Source organism: Nematostella vectensis, chromosome 5 (genome assembly GCF_932526225.1).
Source record: "Nematostella vectensis chromosome 5, jaNemVect1.1, whole genome shotgun sequence".
Lineage (NCBI taxonomy): Eukaryota > Metazoa > Cnidaria > Anthozoa > Actiniaria > Edwardsiidae > Nematostella > Nematostella vectensis.
Window position 1 is genome coordinate 13,315,335 of NC_064038.1, and position 20,078 is coordinate 13,335,412.

Below are 20,078 nucleotides of genomic sequence, written 5' to 3' on the forward strand. Positions count from 1 at the left end.
AAAAGTGTTAGCCTAAATGAATACCATTTCAAACTGAATTTTAACTTGCAAGTATTCGATTCTGATATTGTATAAATTAATGTACAATAGGTACGCTACACACAAAAGCCGATGCGCCAATCCTCACGCGGGCGCAAGACCAATTTGATGTCTAATGACGTAAAGGTTGAACCGCAGACTCTTAGCGCGTGGAACGATCCCATAATACCCTGCGAGGTCTCCATAGCAAACAACAGCAAACACGTCGTGAGAAACAAATACGCCGAGCATATCCACAATTAAGAAAACACTTTGCAATGATTACTTCTTTAATCTATTTGTTCATAAATTTTCTACCTAGTAAGTTTTTGAATAAGCATGTTTTAATAGTTTAACATTTAAAAAACATATTATCTTAAAAACATACATTTAAAAATATTTTTTGCCAGCTTGCTAGAGCTCGAATTTAGCATTTCATCAGGGTACTGTGTCCAAGATGCTGTTAAGCAATTCGCCAATTTGAAAAAAAAGCAACCAGGTTCACCTTGTTCAGAGAATCTAGCTACACGGCCCCCGAGATTCCAAGAATACAGCTACAAGTCACACGGTTCCAAGAATACAGCTACAAGTCACACGGTTCCAAGAATACAGCTACAAGTCACAAGGTTCCAAGAATACAGCTACAAGTCACACGGTTCCAAGAATACAGCTACAAGTCACCTGGTTCAAAGAATGTAGCTACAAGTCACCTGGTTCCAAGAATATGGCTACAAGTCACTTCCAAGAATACAGCTATACGTCACCTGGATTCCGAGTTTTGACACACGCAGATTATTAGTTAAAATCAGTTTGTTTTCACCTAGCTAGACGTCTAATCTTGAAGATGATATCCAGGCCGATGGTCCTGTTCCGGTTAAAATTCCTTCGCCCCTCCCACACGAGTCTTGCCTGGCGTTCTAAGAGTTCTTCGTAGGCATCTTGACGGTAACCTGAAAAAAAAAAATGGACATATAAAAAATAAAGAGGGTTCGAGGGAAAGCATCATCAAGGCTTAATAAGACAGCACGATTTAGTCGTATGCGACCTGGGGCTCATTTCTCAAAACACCCGACAATTCTCGGGCCCGAAAACGTTTAATTCTTTAAATTTGAAAACAAAAATCGTACTTTCAAAATTTATTGTATGTATTGTCAAACATCGTATTTTAGCACAAAAATTCACGTGAAGGATGATTCAAACTGTTCTAAAACATGAAAGCGGTTTTCAAAAAGGAAAACAAATTTTGAGAAAAAATGCAAAATAAAGTTTACGGGCCCGAGAATTCTTGGGTGTTTCGAGAGACAGGCGCCTGCCTACGACACGTCTTAGCCCTGGATTACACTATACGACTCGTGTTGTAGGGGTGTCGCGGGCAAGTCGCATACAACTCAATCGTGTAGTCTAAACCAGTCTTCAAAGGTTCTTTTATGTCCGCAAGTAATTAAGGCCCGATCCCTTGGAAATATCAAAAAAAAAAAAATCGAGTGTCACTTTTTAACTTACTCTTCCATATTTCCAAGGAATCAATTCGGTTGCCCTCTTGTCATGTAAGACAACAAGTGAGACTGACCTCATATACGTAAAATGGGGTGGATTGCAACGACAGTTTTTAGATTTTGTACCGAACCCCCAAAACTGCGATTTTATTTGCACATGCGTCGCGCTCCGCCGATTATTAATAGCTAAGTTTTATTTCAGGATTTAAAACTTAATAGCATTGGTGATTTTGTTCGATCATATCGATCGCACGCTTTGAAGGGGCTACTAAGCGGGTTTAATTTAAACGAATTTTAGCGGTATGAGAAGATACCTTCGGCTGCACGTTCTTATCTAGAAGACGAGGAATTTACAGTTCACAATATGGAAAATCAGGTTTCTACAACTTTGAAACACTCCAAATTTGACTTGGTCCCGGACTCAACCCCTGTCTAATAGCTTGAGAAGCGAAGCTGGCGCTACTGCGCTATATTCTCAGATACAATTGGACGATTTCACCCACAAGATCCCGTATTCATGCCGGGTAAGCTAAAAATGTACTTTGTGAAGGGTATAAAAATGGACGCCGATTTTGGAGGCGTGCTAGCGGGGGCGTGCTAGCGATGGGGGAAAATACAAAGTCACCTGGTTTATTTGCATATTTTATGTTTTTTCTTCCTTTTGTATTTTTTTCAACGAAATACGATTGTGTTGTTTGGCAGAGTAATAGAAAAAGCGTGCATTGAATTAGCTTTATTTATCTCTTAATTTTTGTATGCTCACCGTTTTTACTTCACAGAATTGATGAAGGCCATACTCGCCCCTTGAAAAAATTAAAAATAAACACAAGTGCATAATACTACTGGTCTCTAAATAATAATAATTATTTAACAGGGGTAGGGGACATGACGACATGACGGAAAAACCTGGAAAACGGGCCATTCGAGGTAGAGGGAGAAGATACAATTTCTTACAACGGCTTTAGGTTCCTTATATTAAGGACTGATTTTAAAAACACAAATGACGTGAGGCCGAAGTTCACATAACCAGATTTTGGCTTTTTAAGATTTCAGGGACGAAAAGCTCAAATTTCAATGACACTTTTCAAAAAAGCGCATCAATTAAAAAAACGTCGCACTTGATATTTTGTTTGCTATAAGTTATTAAGTACTCAAAGAAATTATCCGCCTTATTCGATGTGAAATGGGCTTATTTGAAGCGTCACGTCATGTTTTTACGTCATGTGCTAGGCTTTCATTGGCCAAAAAGGAGGGGATTTCATTGGCCAAAAAGGAGGGGATTTCATTGGCCAAAAAAAGAGGGGATTTCATTGGCCAAAGGAGAGAGGGCTTGTTTTTTTTTAAGTTAAGTATACAAAGGGGGAGCTGTTTAACTAATGACAACCGTCCCTTGATAAAAACTTAAATAAACTAACCATTCTCGGCCATGCCCAGATTGCTTGTAACCGCCAAACGGCCCTTGTGGTTGTCCAGCTAGGTAACAGTTCACCCTAAGACAATAGCATTCATGGTTATTAAACCATCGCTACCTTTATCAGTCAGGTAATATTTCACCCTAATACAATAGCATTCGTGGTTATTAAACCATCGCTACCTTCATCAGTCAGGTAATATTTCACCCTAAGACAATAGCATTCGTGGTTATCAAACCATCGCTACTTTCATCAGTCAGGTAATATTTCACCCTAAGACAATAGCATTCGTGGTTATTAAACCATCGCTACCTTCATCAGTCAAGTAATATTCCACCCTAAGACAATAGCATTCGTGGTTATTAAACCATCGCTACCTTCATCAGTCAGGTAATATTTCACCCTAATACAATAGCATTCGTGGTTATTAAACCATCGCTCCCTTCATCAGTCAGGTAATATTCCACCCTAATACAATTAGCATAAATGGTTATTAAACCATCGCTACTTTTATCAGCCAGAAAAAAAGTGCACACTAAGACAATGATGATAGATCATCATCATCATAACATTATAATCTGACTTCCCTTATCCCACGGTGCCAATCATCACATGGTGTCGTCATCGTCATCGTCATCGTCGTCATCATCATCATAACATTATCATTTGACTACCCTTACAGTACCACACGGAACGAATTATCAACATCATCATCATAACATCATCTGACTACCCTTATCCCATGGTGCCAATCATCACATGGTGTCGTTATTATCATCATCATCCACATAACATCATCATCTGACTACCCTTACAGTACCACATGGTGCCAATCATCATCAACATCATTATCATCATCATAACACCATCATAATAACATCATTATCTGACTACTCTTACAGTACCATATGGTACCAATATCCTAGGAAGCCTAGTGGTTATCACACTGGTCTCTCACACCGCTGCAGCACGAGTTTGAATCCCGGCTCTGAACTCGGGGACATTTCTAGGCTCAGGTTCTAGGTTTGGATTTGAAATTGGTGCAGTAAGTGGGTTGAACTTGTTCCTCCTGAGTTTCCAGTCTTTCGGATGAGACACAAAACTGAGGTCTTGTCTCTTGCTACCCTTACCACATGGTGCCAATCATCGTCATTATCGTCATCATAACATCATCATCTGACTGCCCTTACCACATGGTTCCCATCATCATCATCATCACCATCATCATAACATCATCACCTGACTACCCTTACCACATGATGCCAATCATCGTCATCATAACATCATCATTTGACTACCCTTACCACATGGTTCCAATCATCATCATCACCATCATCATAACATCATCATCTGACTACCCTTACCACATGATGCAAATCATCGTCATCATCGTTATCATAACATCATCATCTGACTACACTTACCACATGGTTGCAATCATCATCATCATCACCATCATCATAACATCATCTGACTACCCTTACCACATGGTGCCAATCATCGTCATCATAACATTATCATCTGACTACCCTTACCACATGGTTCCAATCATCATCATCGTCATCATCATAACATCATCATCTGACTACCCTTACCACATGGTGCCAGCCTGAATACTGTGGGCCACCATGAGCGCCTTGTCGATGTCTTTGGAAAACACAGCTCCTGCCAGGCCGTATGTTGTGTCGTTTGCTCGTCTAATTACCTCATTGATCTCATTAAACTTGAGGATCTGCATCACAGGGCCAAAGATCTACAAAGGAGAATCCAAAAATGTTGCTATAAAAGACATTGTAGAACACCTGAAAAAATCGGCGGCACTGAAGTTATTGGAGCTAAAGGTTTTATTTGAGCTGGGAATAGCTCAAGGGCTGCATGGACATGGAGTATATTACTACATTAAGTATAAATCCACTCACATACTATCACGAATCTCGCAATTTGATTGGCTCCACTACTCACTATGTATTGAGCCATACTAGGTAGTGAGTAGCAAAAAAGCGGCGTTTTTGCGCCAAAAGCGGTTATTTATTGCTGAGAATTATTAAAATCGTAATTTTTTGAAGGTAGTATGTAAGTGGATTTATACTAAAAAACAATTAGACTTCTCGTTTTCTATCTATTATCTATTATACCTATCTCGTTTTCAGTCGGCGGTACACACCTTGTTATTGGCTATAAATAATAACTCATAGAAAACGAGAACGAGTAGTCTAATTGTTAAGTATACAATATAGAACATTCATTGCGAGATAAGAGAAAGATGCTTGATTCTTATTTCTGCAGCAATTTTTTTATATCTCTATATCTTTTCTCTATACTTATGAACACATTTTTCATGTATCATGTATGAATTATGATTGTTCAAACAATGAGGATAGAAGAGGGAGACTGTCCCAGTGCACACAAAAAAAATCTGATAAAAAGTATCTGTATGAATGAGGTGGGACTAAACCCGTCCCCGTCCCCACCCAACCTTACCTCTTCCTTGGCAATCCTCATGTCGTCCTGGACACCAGAGAAGACTGTGGGCTCAACAAAATAACCCTTGTTACCATGGCGACCACCACCACACTCCACCTTAGCCCCTTGTTGTTTGCCGCTCTCGATGAGACCAAGGATCTTGTTGAATTGTTCCTCATCAACCTATAGGACACACAACTGTTATGTAACACCTAGCCATGACAAGATGGGAGAGAGGGAGGACGCACAACTGTTATGTAACACCTAGCCATGACAAGATGGGAGAGAGGGAGGACACACAACTGTTATGTAACACCTAACCATGGCAAGATAGGAGAGAGGGAGGACACACAACTGTTATGTAACACCTAGCCATGACAAGATGGGAGAGAGGGAGGACACACAACTGTTATGTAACACCTAGCCATGACAAGATAGGAGAGAGGGAGGACGCACAACTGTTATGTAACACCTAGCCATGACAAGATGGGAGAGAGGGAGGACACACAACTGTTATGTAACACCTAGCCATGACAAGATAGGAGAGAGGGAGGACACACAATTGTTATGTAACACCTAGCCATGACAAGATAGGAGAGAGGGAAGACACACAACTGTTATGTAACACCTAGCCATGACAAGATGGGAGAGTATCACATAGGAGGTATCACATAGGAGGAGAGTATCACATAGGAGGTATCACATTCCGTGTTGAACTTGTGATTGAAAATAATAGATTGAAAAAAAATATATATTCTAGGAAATTAAAACTTTTATAAAAAACAGTAATCATGGGTGAATCTTCATGACTCTTTTAAATCCCTGCCAGCTTTTTTAACTACCTTATTACACTTTATTTTCACGTCGTTTCTATTTCGCCTTTTTAAAGATTCAGAAAAATAAAGTGATGCGAAAGTTAAGTGTCGCGAAAATTACACAAGAATCCTTTGGGGGAATATTGGCTGTTTAATAAGCTTATGGAAACACCTTGTCTATTTTGTCATCGAATGTACATATATAGTACGGTAAGGGGTTGAGTTTGACTTGCATTTATAGATTTTTATGAAACTAAATTTAGCCCACGCATCTTTTTTGTTACAAATTGTTTCAGTTTTGATGATTACAGCACATTTTAATTTCACTTGTTATGCTTGATTTTATTTTCCCAAAATCGCGAGAATAAAGTGATTTGGTTTTTACGAAAATAGGAAAATCACGACAATAAAGTGCCGCGAAATATCGCCATCTCAAAATCGCGAAATTTTGACATCGCAAAAATTAAGTGTGGTAAGGTATCAGTAGCATTTGTCATTACCATTATCATAATCATTGTTAATTATCACCATCATAACCATCTTTTTATGGGAAAGTTAAATTTTAATTTTGACATAAGTTACATTATTTGGGTCTACCTGTGGTCCTTGTACAGTTTTCTCTTCAAGGGGGTCCCCCACCACTCTAGCCTTGGCCCTGGCCACACATTGACGAACAAACTCATCGTGAATGGATTCTTCTACGAAAATCCTGGTGCCGGCACAGCAACATTGGCCCTGATTAATAAAAAGACCTAAACAAGACATCTCGACAGCCCAGTCCAAGTCAGCATCTGCAAACACTATATTTGGACTCTTGCCACCAAGTTCCAAGGTGACACGCTTAAGGTTCGATTTGGCTGCTGTTTCTTGGATCAAGCGCCCGACCTGTGACAAAAAGAGTATTGAAGTGTGTGTTTGGTGTCCCCTATGACTCTGTTTTATATAATTCTCTTGTCAGGAGGTACTGTATACATAGGAAAAATATTCTAAATATCTATTCTAAAATATAAATAATCATAATAACAACAACAATTAATAAATAATCCTTTATCAACAATCTGAACAAATATAAAAAATTAAAAAAAAACTAATATTGATGATGACAATTATAAGCCTTCTTTTGTGGTCATCAAATAAATTCCAATATGTTTCTTTTTTTTTTACAAAAATCAAGGTTTTTTTCAGATTTTTTTCAAAATTTCATACAACTGTTAGGCACCGCCTCCCCCCATCTCAGCAAATCCAGGCTACACTCTGCCTAATGGTGTCAACTCTGTATACAAAATAGAGTAAAGTCACCTCAGTGGAACCAGTGAAACTGATCTTGTCAATACCCATGTGTGAAGAAATGGCCGCCCCTGCAGTAGGGCCATATCCAGGCAGAACATTAACCACCCCAGTCGGAAATCCAGCCTGGAAATACAGATGACAAACATTTTATGGTTATCACCAAATGGTCAAACATGATGAGTTGTAATGGCAGCAGCACACATTTATAAGCCTTTGACTTCACCAAGTTGCATCTGCGGCAACTATAATTCATATCCAGCCAAGTAGGGTGATATGCTTCCCTAATTATTTGAATTTATTTTATAAGAATTTCTTTTATCAGCCAGCAATGCCAGTGCGTATATCCTCAGTTGACCTTAAGACAAAGGAACATTGGGAAAATCTTAATAGCATAGTCATATAAACAGTAACAAAAACAATAATTGATGGGCTAGCAAAGCTGGCACTCTAGACCTCAAGACTAAGAAAATGTCGGGGTGCACTTCACAGTATCCCTTTTTCTTGTTTTTGTTTATTTTGTTTGTTTTTGTTGTTATTGTTGTTGTTGTTGTTTTATGGGGGGGGGGGGCTCATTATTACCTCCTTAACAAGACTTGCAAGGTAAAGTGCAGTCAATGGGGTCTGCTCCGCTGGCTTGAGGATCACAACACAGCCACAGGCGAGTGCTGGAGCAAGCTTCAGTCCCTCCATCAGGAGTGGGAAGTTCCAGGGCGTGATGGCGCCAACCACTCCCACAGGCTCATGACGGGTGTAGGTGAAGAAGGGACCATCTGAATTAGAATACAGTAAGAAAAAAGTAAGAGTAGCTGTCAGCGACACATTCAGGAGTTCTTAAACAGCCTCTGTCATCCGCCATCTTGTCATCCTAGCAAAGTACCAAGCCTGAAAAAGGATCCATTTGCATCAGCTGATTTCAGAAGGCCAATGCTATATGGTCGATGGAATTTGGTAAATAAAGTATAAAACTTTGTTTTCAGATGGATTTTGAGATTTTGACATATTTTGTGCCTTCCAATATCAAATGAAAACAATAACAAAGGTATTGCTGACAGGGGCCCTTTAAAATGAGAATTTAAAGAAACGTGAGAAATTCATTATGTTTCAAAACAGGGATACATAGCATGAAATAGAAATCAAGCCCTTAATATGTTCCAATGCCTGCACAATCACTTTTACCTGCTGGAATAGTTTTTCCTGTAACTTTGTCTGCCCATCCTGCATAGTACCTAAAGCAACCAATCATCCCTTGGACATCAATTTTGGCTTCATTGATAACCTTGCCACCATCATAGCTTTCCAACCTCTAGAAAAATGGTGATAACAAACAATTAAAGAAAATTATTGTCATGTTACCAAAGCATCTCACGGGAATAGTCCGAGTAGAAGTGGTTCATTTGGACAGTACCCAGAATACTGTTCCTGGAATTCAGTATTAATGCTTATAATACAGGTAAGGCACAGCCAGGATTTGATCTTTCTAGATCATTGGAGTACCCGAAGTGTAGGAGGGGAGTTACAGTGTTACTGCCCCTCCCTCTCCCCAATTTTTTCCAAGATCTTCTAAAAAAAAGAAATGGTACAGTACAGTATTGCAGTGCCAACTACACCTCTTCGAAAAAATCTGAGTATATTGCTGCTCACCTTTGCACACCTCAGTAACATGCCTTTTTAAAATCTGTTGGTACATCCCTAAAACTAATCTCCTTTGAAAAGAAGGGAGTTGGCAGGGGTGCTCATAATGCAATTAGTCAGACATCCATATGTACAGTAACTATATGCATTATAATAAAGCATGGGTATTCCATACCTGTCAACCTCCGAAAATCTCAAGGCTTGAGAATGTTTTGGGGGGAGGGGTGGGTTTAACCTTGCAGGAGTTTGCCGTATAGAAAGCTCTCGCGAACAAATCCACTTAAAAATCTCACAAGGGTGTTAGATAAATTGTGCTACGCAAGGGAATTGTTGTTTCAAACATTTTAATAGAAAATAGGCAAAATGACGATTTTCTATGGAATGATTTTTTAAAAGCGATAAAAATCTCTAAAAAGCAGGAGATTTGGTGCTCAACGAGGGAGAAGGGGTCCAAAATCTTGAGACTCTTGACAGGTATGGTATTCCCATTGCATTATTTTCAAGGAAAAAGGGGTGGGGGAAGACGGGTACTCATGATACCCACATGTAAACACCCATAGTGACACGCCTTCCATTAGACATACATTTCATCTGTCTCTCAACAGATCTGCAAGTTTGTAGACAGACTCTTATAACCTCGAATAATAGTCTCTTTTAATCTTTTCTCTTCATTTCTACATACTCACAGCTAGGTAATCTGCATCTCTTTCACACAGATCAGCAAGTTTGTACAGGAAATGTCCTCTCGCTGATGCATCCATGGTCCTCCAGACACTTCCAAGCTTGAACGCTTCTTTTGCTGCTGCCACAGCAATATCAACATCTGCCTGGAATTTCCCAGTTAGAAGTTAGACAGAGCAGTAGCAGGCCACATAGGATTGGGGGACACAATACAGAAACATTAAGAAAACACTGGGGGCACAGCCACGCACACGGTCATTTCCTCATAATTTTTGAAAATATTGGGGAACACATGCCCTCAGTGCCCCACCCCCTGCTACGGCCCCGTTAGATGTTATTCAAAGCTAGTAGAATATGCATAGTCAGCCACCTACCCAGGATTTTTTTGTGGGGGGGGGGGTGCGAAATCCGAAAAAGTGGACCTAATTTTTCAGGGGAGGGTGTGAGTTTTCTGATAAAAAAATCTGACCACCCCCTACAGAACAAAAAGGGATTTTTATGACATTTGCAGTTTCTATCCACTGGACGTTTATGATCGGATTTGACCTACAAAAACGTTTAGGATCTAGAATGCAACTATAGATCTTATCTTGATTGTTTGTATAGACACAAATCATCTCTCTCTCCAAGCAGAGTACAAATATGGGTCTGTTTTTTTTTTCAATTATGCTTTATTATTTATCCACTATATATTTTCCCCCTAAATGGAAAAGGGTAACCCACCTAGCAGAGTTTTCATTATGTTATTCCTAACTTTACCATCATATCACTTCTGTTTTTTTGTGTATTTGTTTGTTTCAGGAAGAAAGTTCTGCTTAGAGGGGGGACGAGGTGGAGGAGGGTGCAAAGCTTGCTGGGACACATTAGCTTGATTACCTTATCAGCCTCCGAGACATCGCAGATCTTTTCTTCTGTTGCTGGATTTAAAGTTGGAAACGTTTTACCACTCACAGAGTCTACAAACTCATTGTTGATGAAAAGCTGAAAAGAAATTATATCAATAAATCAATCAAAACCAACATGCAAGCAACCATTGTGAATAATGTGAGAGTAATCTCACACATGTGCTGAGTAAATCATCTCTCAGGATTTCTTGATTGGGGCAATATCTTGTAGAAAGAACAGCAATTGTCACCAAGACATATGGTGTTTGGTAAATTTGTGATTTTTGCAGAGCTCTCATACATTTCTTCTCAGTGACCAGGGGCGTACGCAGGATTTTAACAAGTTGCAGTCAAAGCATTCAGAAGCTGGATGAGGGCGTGGCCCCTCATCCCACATCCCCGTGAACATTTCATAGCTCGCGTTTTCGGGTTTGAAATTGCAACAATGCTGAGACTTTTGAGAATATTACAAGATCCTCTGTCATATGTTTGGAAATCATCTGTAGACTAACATGATTAAGAAAATTATAGTTGTTACCTCATCATATATACTACGTACATAAAAATGAATGAGTAAACATTTGATTTTTTCCCCTTGTTATGCAAAAAAGATCGCCAAATTTTTTGCAGTCCAGTGACTGCAGGCCTAAAGGCTGCGTACGCCCCTTGTCACTGAAAAGGGGGAGGGCGAGGCAAGCTGTACCCCAGATGAAGTTTGTCGCTGCTACATGTTGGTACTAACTATAAGTTATGTGTAATCTGGTTGCACTCAAATGAATTTTTTTTTTCATTAACTCACAACACAAGATTGTACCCAGGGGAATTCAGGATTCAGATTTATTTATTTAAGCAAAAAAAGATATATGGTCACAATAATATCAAACTGTTTCACTTGAGAAAAAATCTGATGTTATGCCCCAACCAACCTCAATTTACGGACACCCCACCATATAAAAGGAACCAGCGGCATAACCAGGAGTTTTAACAGGGGGGCCAAAAGGGCATTTTCGTCTGTATTTTAGATAATGTCTCATACATTTACTGTATTTTTGGCTGCTAGAAGGGGGGGGCCTGGGCCCCCTTGGCTACCCCCCTGGATACGCCCCTGGGAACTCCGCTATCTGGGACATAGAGGGGAACCCTGTAAAACTAGAAGAAAAAATTTTTAAATATTTGGTTCGGGTGTCCGTGATAGCGATAGTTGAATTTTTGGAAGTTCTAGCTTGAAGCAATAAACTCAAATTTATTTCTATTGTTTTTTAAATTAAGACAACATCTGGACAATTACGTCATGAAAGAAAAGGATTCAATGGGGATTAAACAGTCGGACCGCACTATACATCTCTATCGTCTTATCGTCAAAGGCGTAACAAATTTACACATTAAAAAGAAAAGATAATACGCACTTGACCCCAGAATAATGTAACTCTGTCTAAGTACATAATTTAAGTTATAAGAACTAGAAATTATGTGTAAGTTGAATTTTAGGAAGTTCTAGCTTGAAGCAATACACCTAAGTCGATGTTTTTTTCTTGTCGTTGTGTTTTCTTTCCTAGACTAAACAAATCTATTGTTTTCCAAAGTAAGACGACATCTGGACAATAACGTCATGAAAGAAAATGATTCAATGGGGATTCAACAGTCGGACCGCACTATACATCTCTATGTCTATTATTGTCAAAGGCGTAACAAATTTACCCCAGAGGCGTACCTTGAGCCCAAAATAATGTAACTATTTCTAGGTACATAATTTAAGTTAAGCTTATTAGAACTAGAAATTACGAAATTCGTAAATGGAACACTATTTATACTATTATACCATTGCATCATCGCCTTTGTCGCGAATATGTATATAAATGACCAGACAACTTCCTTACCTGTGTGTATTTGACCTCTGGTTTCGCCATCCTGTGAAAATTTTGGGCAGAGAAGCTGTATTTTGGTCGGAGATGTCGGGAGATGTCGCTTTTAGCACGAGAAGTGAGAAGTACTCATGCTAAGCACACAGGCAACCCACGGCCGGACTTTAGCCCCATCACTGATCCGAGTTTCGCTTTCGGGCCCACTCGAATCTCGGTTGTCAAATGGAAAGATAATATTTTATTATTATATATTTTGCTTGGCTATGGTTTCTTGATCTACTAGCTCTGGGTTTCTTGCAAGGTCACACTGGGATGCACGCTTTGCGTTTGTTTTACAGGGGCATAGGCGGGGGTGGTGGCCCAGCCCCCCCCCCCCCCCCCCCCTTCTACAACCAAAGCTACAGTAATTCTATGAAACATTATCTAAAATACAGGAGAAACGTCTTGAAAGGGCCTTTTGGGCCCCTTCCTGTTAAAAATCAGGAGGCGTAAATTACACCATTTCACGGCTAATTTGTAAGTATCTTACACATTGAGACCTCGTTAATCAATATCCTCAAAAGAGGATGGAAGGAATTCGCTCTAATGAAGGAATATCGAGTACCACTCTGCGATTTAGGACGAGTTACCAGAGAGAAAATGGTCCGCTAGAGACACAACCTCCAAACCCCACCCCCAGCTCAAAATCCTGGCTATGGACCTGTATAACACTTCTCTCATGACCCCTCTTGTCGCCTTTAAATCCTGGCTTTGGACCTGTATAACACCTCTCTCATTACCCCTTTTGTTGCCTTATTAAAGCCGCATTGTCACCAGTTTACTTCCGGTCGATTACCTAACAACAATATTTCAAAATATTCAAAGCAGTGTGTCTATTGGAAGTTTTTTTAAAGATGTTATTGATAATTTAGAGCGGATGGCCTGTTAAATATCTCGGATTCTAATAGATTTTTTGTCTTTTAACGGTTGAAGTTTCCGCCGGACCTCCGGCAGTAAACTGGTGACAATGCGGCTTTAAATCCTGGCTTTGGACCTGTATAACACTTCTCTCATGACCCCTCTTGTTGCCTTATTAAATCCGTTGTACATACTCAAGAAATGATGTATAACCGAGTGGAGATATTGCCATGTATGTAATATATGAAATATCGTGCAACGCTTGCTTTGGTGCAATATTTTCACTGGTTAAAGCGGAGACGAAAAATAAGGAGGGATAGGAGAAAAAAGAGATAGGCATTGTTTCGTTCCTGTATTCTTCGCTTCCTTTTTATCTCCTCTTGCGTGTATTCCTCGGACGGGTTTTTTATTATTATTATATTTATTTTATTTTTAAATGCGTTATCAAATAAACGTTGCGTCTCTAAATATTTTTATTTTAGAAAGCTACAAAACTATTATGTATTTCTGCTGCGAGCAGCGAACTCAACCTTTTTGAAATAAAATTATAGGTTGAATAATTCCTATTTCATAAGCTTTTTCTTCTGCTTTGATAGTGTAGCAAAGCGGAGAAAAATATTTTCTGCGACAGAATTCAAAAAGTAAAACAAATCACCGCAAAAAAATGTACGAATTCAACATTTGTGTATAAATACATTACATGAAATTAAAAATACATTCTTGGTCTCCTGGTTGTTTATACAAAATATAATCATCCCGCTTATGCACAGGCTTCCCACCCGCGTCAGTGAAAGATTTCTAAGGACATACGAATCCACATAAATAAATATCTATAAGTATATTAACATACTAGTCATGTTAATATACTTATAGTATCGACCCAAAATCGAGTCTTAAGAAATCCTTCACTGACGCGGGTAGGAGGCCTGTGGTTTATGCGGGGATTTTTTTAATAAATATCTGTACATATTTAGAATTTACAGACCGGTTTTAAGCGGCTTTTATGGAAGTTTAGTCAACCAGGATGCGAGAATCTACAGAGTTTTGAAGTTTTTGCCCTATTCTCAAGCGAATAACTGCTTTTTCCGAACTATGGCTATCCTGATTGGCTAACCTCACAGCACTGTCAAAGTAACCATGGTAGTTGACCAGTTCGCATCTGATTGGTAAAAGCCGATCCGCCTAGCCATAGGTTCTTTATTTAGCCCGTTGATTGGAGGAGAACCGTGCCTGGCAATATATGTTCACTCCCGGGTGGAACGGTTCCTGATTAGTTACACGTGTGGTCTCCCGTACAACGGCTCGACTTATTATTGTTTGATTGATCTGATCACGTGATCGCGTATACTGAGCGCAACAGCGGATAATGTTCCGTATAAGAACACGTAGAGTAACTTGCTGACTCACTTGGACTTGTTATAAGCTAGCCCAACGCGGATAAATGTCCCGTATGACAACACAAAGAAGATTGGGTGATTCACTTGAACTCGTGATCAGCTAACGCGGCGGCATACCGAACATCTGGTAGCGGCTTGTCGAACCCGTCTTTGCCGGTAAGGAAATATGTCACAATCGTACCCTTTCCCTGTGATGAAAAAGAAAAGGCCAACACAACAAGGTCAACTCACGGTGTCACACACGGCAATTATTTTGATCGTAACTCTTTTACATCATTCTTCGTGTTGTTTAAAATTTAAAACAAGTCAGTTATCATCAAAGATTTTCAGGCTACTGAAAGTGGAGGCGCAATAAATTACCCATTACTTCTTTTCGCAGTTCCCTGTTGCATCTTAACAAAGTAATCCGACCCTGTGAAAGCGAGGCTTGGACTCGATAGTAATGGCTCGTCAAAAGCGTACCGTTTTCTTTTTAATGTATCGTTTTCTATCTAGCGTACCGTTTTTTGTCTAGCGTATTGTTTTCTGTATAGCGTACCGTTTTCTGTCTAGCGTACCGTTTTTTTTAAATGTATCGTTTTCTATCTAGCGTATCGTTTTCTTTCTAGCGTACCGTTTTCTGTCTAGCGTACCGTTTTCTGTCTAATGTACCGTTTTCTGTCTAGTGTACCGTTTTCTATCTAGAGTAACATTTTCTGTCTAGTGTATTGTACAGGACCCGAAATGGTCCCAGGACCCGAAACGATCCCAGGACCCGAAATGATCCCCAAAAGTACCCCAACTGATCCTCGGACCCGAAACGATACCGAGGAGTCCCCGAAATCAACCCCAAGGAATTGCGGTAATGGACAAAGGGAAAGCAGAAGAAATACTTGCAATTCTTGAAGCATAATAAAGGGTTAACAGCGACTCGATTTCTAAACAACGAGCGAATATTTACCGACACATTTTAGGCAGCCGGTTTGGCCGAGAAGATGGAATGACAAAAGCACACTGAGTAATACACTCGAACAACCCTTTTACTACCGATACAAAATATTAAGAGGATGTGAAAGCAATATCATGTGAGTTTTGAATTTCCTCATGTAGTCGTGCGTACACCCCGGCATGATCTCATGATATGATAGGTTTTTCATTCACCGAAAACAAACATGACAAAAAATAACTTTAAAACATTTCGCTTCCTATTTAAAGCAGTATGTCCCATCTGTAAAGACTTTCTTTTATGGCTTGTTATTTAAAAATGATTTATCCACGCCGGGATCCTCAAATTACTATCACAGGAATTGTTAGTTGACCCCAATTTCTGACTCAACCACTGTATTTCCCCCGCAGTCGTATATAAAAATCTTAATATTATAGTTTTAGTTAATGTAAATTTCCTTTTAATAACACAAACAAAGCTAAATGTTTCATATGTTTTTAAAACTGAAAGCCAATCCTTACACATTCCTTTAGTTGTCCATTACTGTAATTCCTTGGGGTTCATTTCGGGGACTCATGGGGATCGTTTCGGGTCCCGGGATCAGTTGGGGTACTTTTGGGGATCGTTTCGGGTCCTGGGATCCTGTGTATCGTTTTTTGTCTAGTGTATCGTTTTTTGTCTAGCCTACCTTCATAGTGACCGGTCCTCGCTCATCCAAGTGATATCCTCCGAGTCTGTCTAACACTTCTTTGCACTCGGGACTCACATGAATACGAAGGGCTACAAAGAAACGTTTGGCAGAAATAGCATGAAAAAGGCACTTTATCTGTTGATCTCAAGGAAAAGTTATTCTAAAACGCGCTCGAAGGTAAGGAAATAGGGACTTTAAAATTATTATTGAGATAACAGGTACATAACAATTTGCGTAGTATTAATGTTGAGAAACGACGAATACTTTAGTCTTTTCAATGATTTCCTTTTCTATGCCGCCTGTCGATGTAACACTTAATCTGTTTTGTGATCCACTTACTAACGCTGACGAATATTGGATCAATGGTTGCCAACACTTACCTAACCCACTAGACTCCATCCTGGATGCATAGTTGACAGTGTCTCCAAACAGACAATAGCGAGGCATCTTGAGCCCAACCACACCCGCCACGCACGAGCCTGTGGAAAACATAAGCTTAAAGCCGCATTGTCACCAGTTTACTTCCGGAGGTCCGACGGAAACCTCAACCGTTAAAAGACAAAAGAATCTATTAAAATCTGAGATATTAAACATGCCATCCGCTCTAAATTATCAATCACATCCTCAAAGAAACTTCCAATAGACACACTGCTTTCTATATTTCGAAATATTTTTCGCGTTTTCCGTTAAAAGTCATCAGAGATCGTTATTACGTAATCGACCGGAAGTAAACTGGTGACAATGCGGCTTTAAGACACGTACAAACACCGCCGACTTGGCCTCGATTGAAGATAACGACAAGGAAGTGTTAGCGACAACTCTCCACCACACCCAATTTAGAATGCCTAGGAATGATAGCAGCACTGTCGTCCTTCTAGGCATGCTCACAGCTCAAGGCTTACAGCTCATGTATGCGCAGGGCTTTAGTGTAGGCGTATAGATGTTTGGTTCTTTGCGACATTATACGCGCCAACTTCGTCGTGTATCGCTTGACCATAGCCCGAATGAAGCGTTGTCAATCCCCTCTTCGCCACCCACCATTTCCACTTTACATTCTTTTATAAAACGCGTTTGATCCTCTCGTCATGGAAAGAGCGCTTTTGAACTATTAATTATACTAATCATTAGAAAATGTTGAATATTTTATTCAGGACGACAGAGCAAAAAATTTTTTCCCAAAATAAGGTCTGGTTAACTTCAGTAAGCTTGAATTTTTGCATGGAGGTTCCTTATGTTATGTTAACCAACTTATCAAAAAGTGTTTTTTTTCTAATGGATTCGTCTTCGAGATATGAGGCTTGAAGTGCAATTTTCAAATATTCAAAGTAGAAATCCTCGCTTTTAGGGAGAAGTCGGTCTCTGATCAGAAATTAAGCCAACTTTGCTCGCTAATATCTAAATTTCATATCTTATAAATTTCTTTGAAATTTGTTATTAAGCTTTTGGTCAGAGGAACTCCTTGTATGCGGAATCTTGAGATTATATATTGAATTTGAAAATGTCATGCCACTTTTTGCTTTGTCTATCCAGACTCACCTGAGTGGATGCCAATGCGTAGCTGCACCTTGCGTGACGGAATATGCGGTATCTGGAAGTCACGCACTTCGCTGAGCAGGTTCAGCGCCATAGATGCGACCTCGCCAGCGTGACGCTCGCCGTTACGCACAGGGAGCCCAGAAACAACCATGTATGCGTCGCCGATAGTCTCAACCTGAGGCGAGAAATGATAAATGTCACGTGATGACAAAGAAAGCCCCGGGGCAGTACACGACAATGAGGTTATAATAAAAGTCACACGACCACACCAGTAAGCCGGACCACCCCTACCCCTTCATCTATAAACATTATGCTTATCCACGACCTTGTCAGAGTGGATGTGACAACACAGGAACATGAAAAACATGAAAATCCCCCTTCAGGGTATATACATTAGTGATCTCAAGCAAGGACGACGACCACGTCGACGGCTAGGACAACGAGATCGAAAAAGATGTTTTCGCGCGTGGCGATGAATTATAAACTTTAGAAACTTTTTTCTACAGTAGCGAACGTAGGTAGAGAAGTTTACAGTGCAAACGTCCGCGTCCTCAATTGATCGTGAAATTTGGAGTTTTTACATCGTGGTTAAATGGCAAACGGCTGATATTGTATCAGACAGAACACATTTTCACGTGCTGCTATTGAATTCTCAATCAAATTTTATTGTTTTCTGCCGTCGTCGTTGCTCAAGGTCCCTAAATGCTCCTCCGAACCTTATCTAACCCGGCGTAACATCACGTGACAACGCAGGAAGACCACCACCCCCACCTCCCTTACCTTATATACATCATGTTCGTCCACTACTTTGTCGAAGCGAGTGTAAAGCTGGTTAAGGAGGTCCACAACTTGTAAAGGCGTGCTTTGCGCCGCCACACTCGTAAAGCCCACTATGTCGCTGAAAAAGATCGTTACGCTCTGGAAACTCTCTGCTGAGACAGGGTTGCCTTTCTTCAGCTCGTCAGCTATTGGTCTAGAGAGAACAAGCAACCTTTTTAATGCCATACAGACCCCCACTCTTGAGATAACCAGCTTAGACCAGTTTTATAACCAGTTTTATAACCTGAAAAAGGCAGGTATTGGCCTGCCGAAATATCGTTCTAAAAAACATAAATCTGCGTTGTTGTCGACTTTTTCTTTTAAAGGTTTTAGAAAAGTTGTTGTCTCCGATAACAAATGTGCACGTGTGCATGGCTGAACAGGCAATGGTTATATAAATTTATAAATGAAATAGCGTACTGTGCATGATAAAGACATCATTTCATTAGTATAGCAATAGAATTCCCGAAAGACAGTAGCGTGAAAACATCCCCGGTATTTTTCCGCTCTACCTTTTAGCGAGCTGTACGTGAAAACATCCCCGATATTTTTCCACTCCACCTTTTAGCGAGCTGTGCGTGAAAACATCCCCGATATTTTTCCGCTCTACCTTTTAGCGAGCTGTACGTGAAAACATCCCCGATATTTTTCCACTCTACCTTTTAGCGAGCTGTGTGTGAAAACATCCCCGATATTTTTCCACTCTACCTTTTAGCAAGCTGTGCGTGAAAACATCCCCGATATTTTTCCACTCTTCCTTTTAGCGAGCTGTACGTGGAAACATCCCCGGTATTTTTCCATTCTACCTTTTAGCGAGCTGTACGTGAAAACATCCCCGATATTTTTCCGCTCTACCTTTTAGCGAGCTGTACGTGAAAACATCCCCGATATTTTTCCGCTCTACCTTTAAGCGAGCTGTACGTGAAAACATCCCCGATATTTTTCCGCTCTACCTTTTAGCGAGCTGTGTGTGAAAACATCCCCGATATTTTTCCACTCCACCTTTTAGCGAGCTGTGCGTGAAAACATCCCCGATATTTTTCCATTCTTCCTTTTAGCGAGCTGTGCGTGGCGTACCCGTTAAGAAACTGGTTATTGATCCCTAATACTAGTTGGCTTTATTACTTCATGAAAATACGTTGATTATGTACCGTAACTCTTTGCATCCCCTCGCATTCTAAGCCCTCTTCTACTTTGGAACTATCGTTGGTCGGAATTGTAGGCATCGATTATCTACATCCTCTTCCCCAACCCCCATGT

General features: G+C 40.1%; 2 protein-coding genes across 3 annotated transcripts in view; both read right to left on the reverse strand.

Moving 5' to 3' along the window:
* Window positions 1–290: 290 nt before the first annotated feature.
* LOC5507624 (aldehyde dehydrogenase 1A1) lies at window positions 291–12,724 on the reverse strand. Its single transcript, XM_048727628.1, has 12 exons — window positions 12,569–12,724; window positions 10,684–10,788; window positions 9,813–9,953; window positions 8,671–8,797; window positions 8,074–8,264; window positions 7,504–7,617; window positions 6,802–7,089; window positions 5,408–5,572; window positions 4,522–4,679; window positions 2,930–3,004; window positions 2,278–2,317; window positions 291–968 (listed from the first exon to the last, which is right to left on the reverse strand). Exons 1-12 carry the CDS (start codon window positions 12,596–12,598, stop codon window positions 936–938), a joined length of 1,467 nt encoding a protein of 488 aa, XP_048583585.1. The 5' UTR covers window positions 12,599–12,724; the 3' UTR covers window positions 291–935.
* Window positions 12,725–13,905: 1,181 nt separating this feature from the next.
* The window catches only part of LOC5507623 (atrial natriuretic peptide receptor 1), a 29,958-nt gene continuing 23,785 nt past the window's right edge, over window positions 13,906–20,078 (reverse strand). For both annotated transcript variants that reach the window (XM_048727626.1, XM_048727627.1), the window contains exons 16-20: window positions 18,780–18,972; window positions 18,000–18,174; window positions 16,844–16,942; window positions 16,461–16,552; window positions 13,906–15,035 (exon numbers count right to left, since the gene is read on the reverse strand). In XM_048727626.1, the coding sequence (XP_048583583.1) occupies window positions 14,928–15,035; window positions 16,461–16,552; window positions 16,844–16,942; window positions 18,000–18,174; window positions 18,780–18,972 (667 nt within the window). In that variant the 3' untranslated portion in view covers window positions 13,906–14,927. The remainder of the gene's footprint in view (window positions 15,036–16,460; window positions 16,553–16,843; window positions 16,943–17,999; window positions 18,175–18,779; window positions 18,973–20,078) is intronic.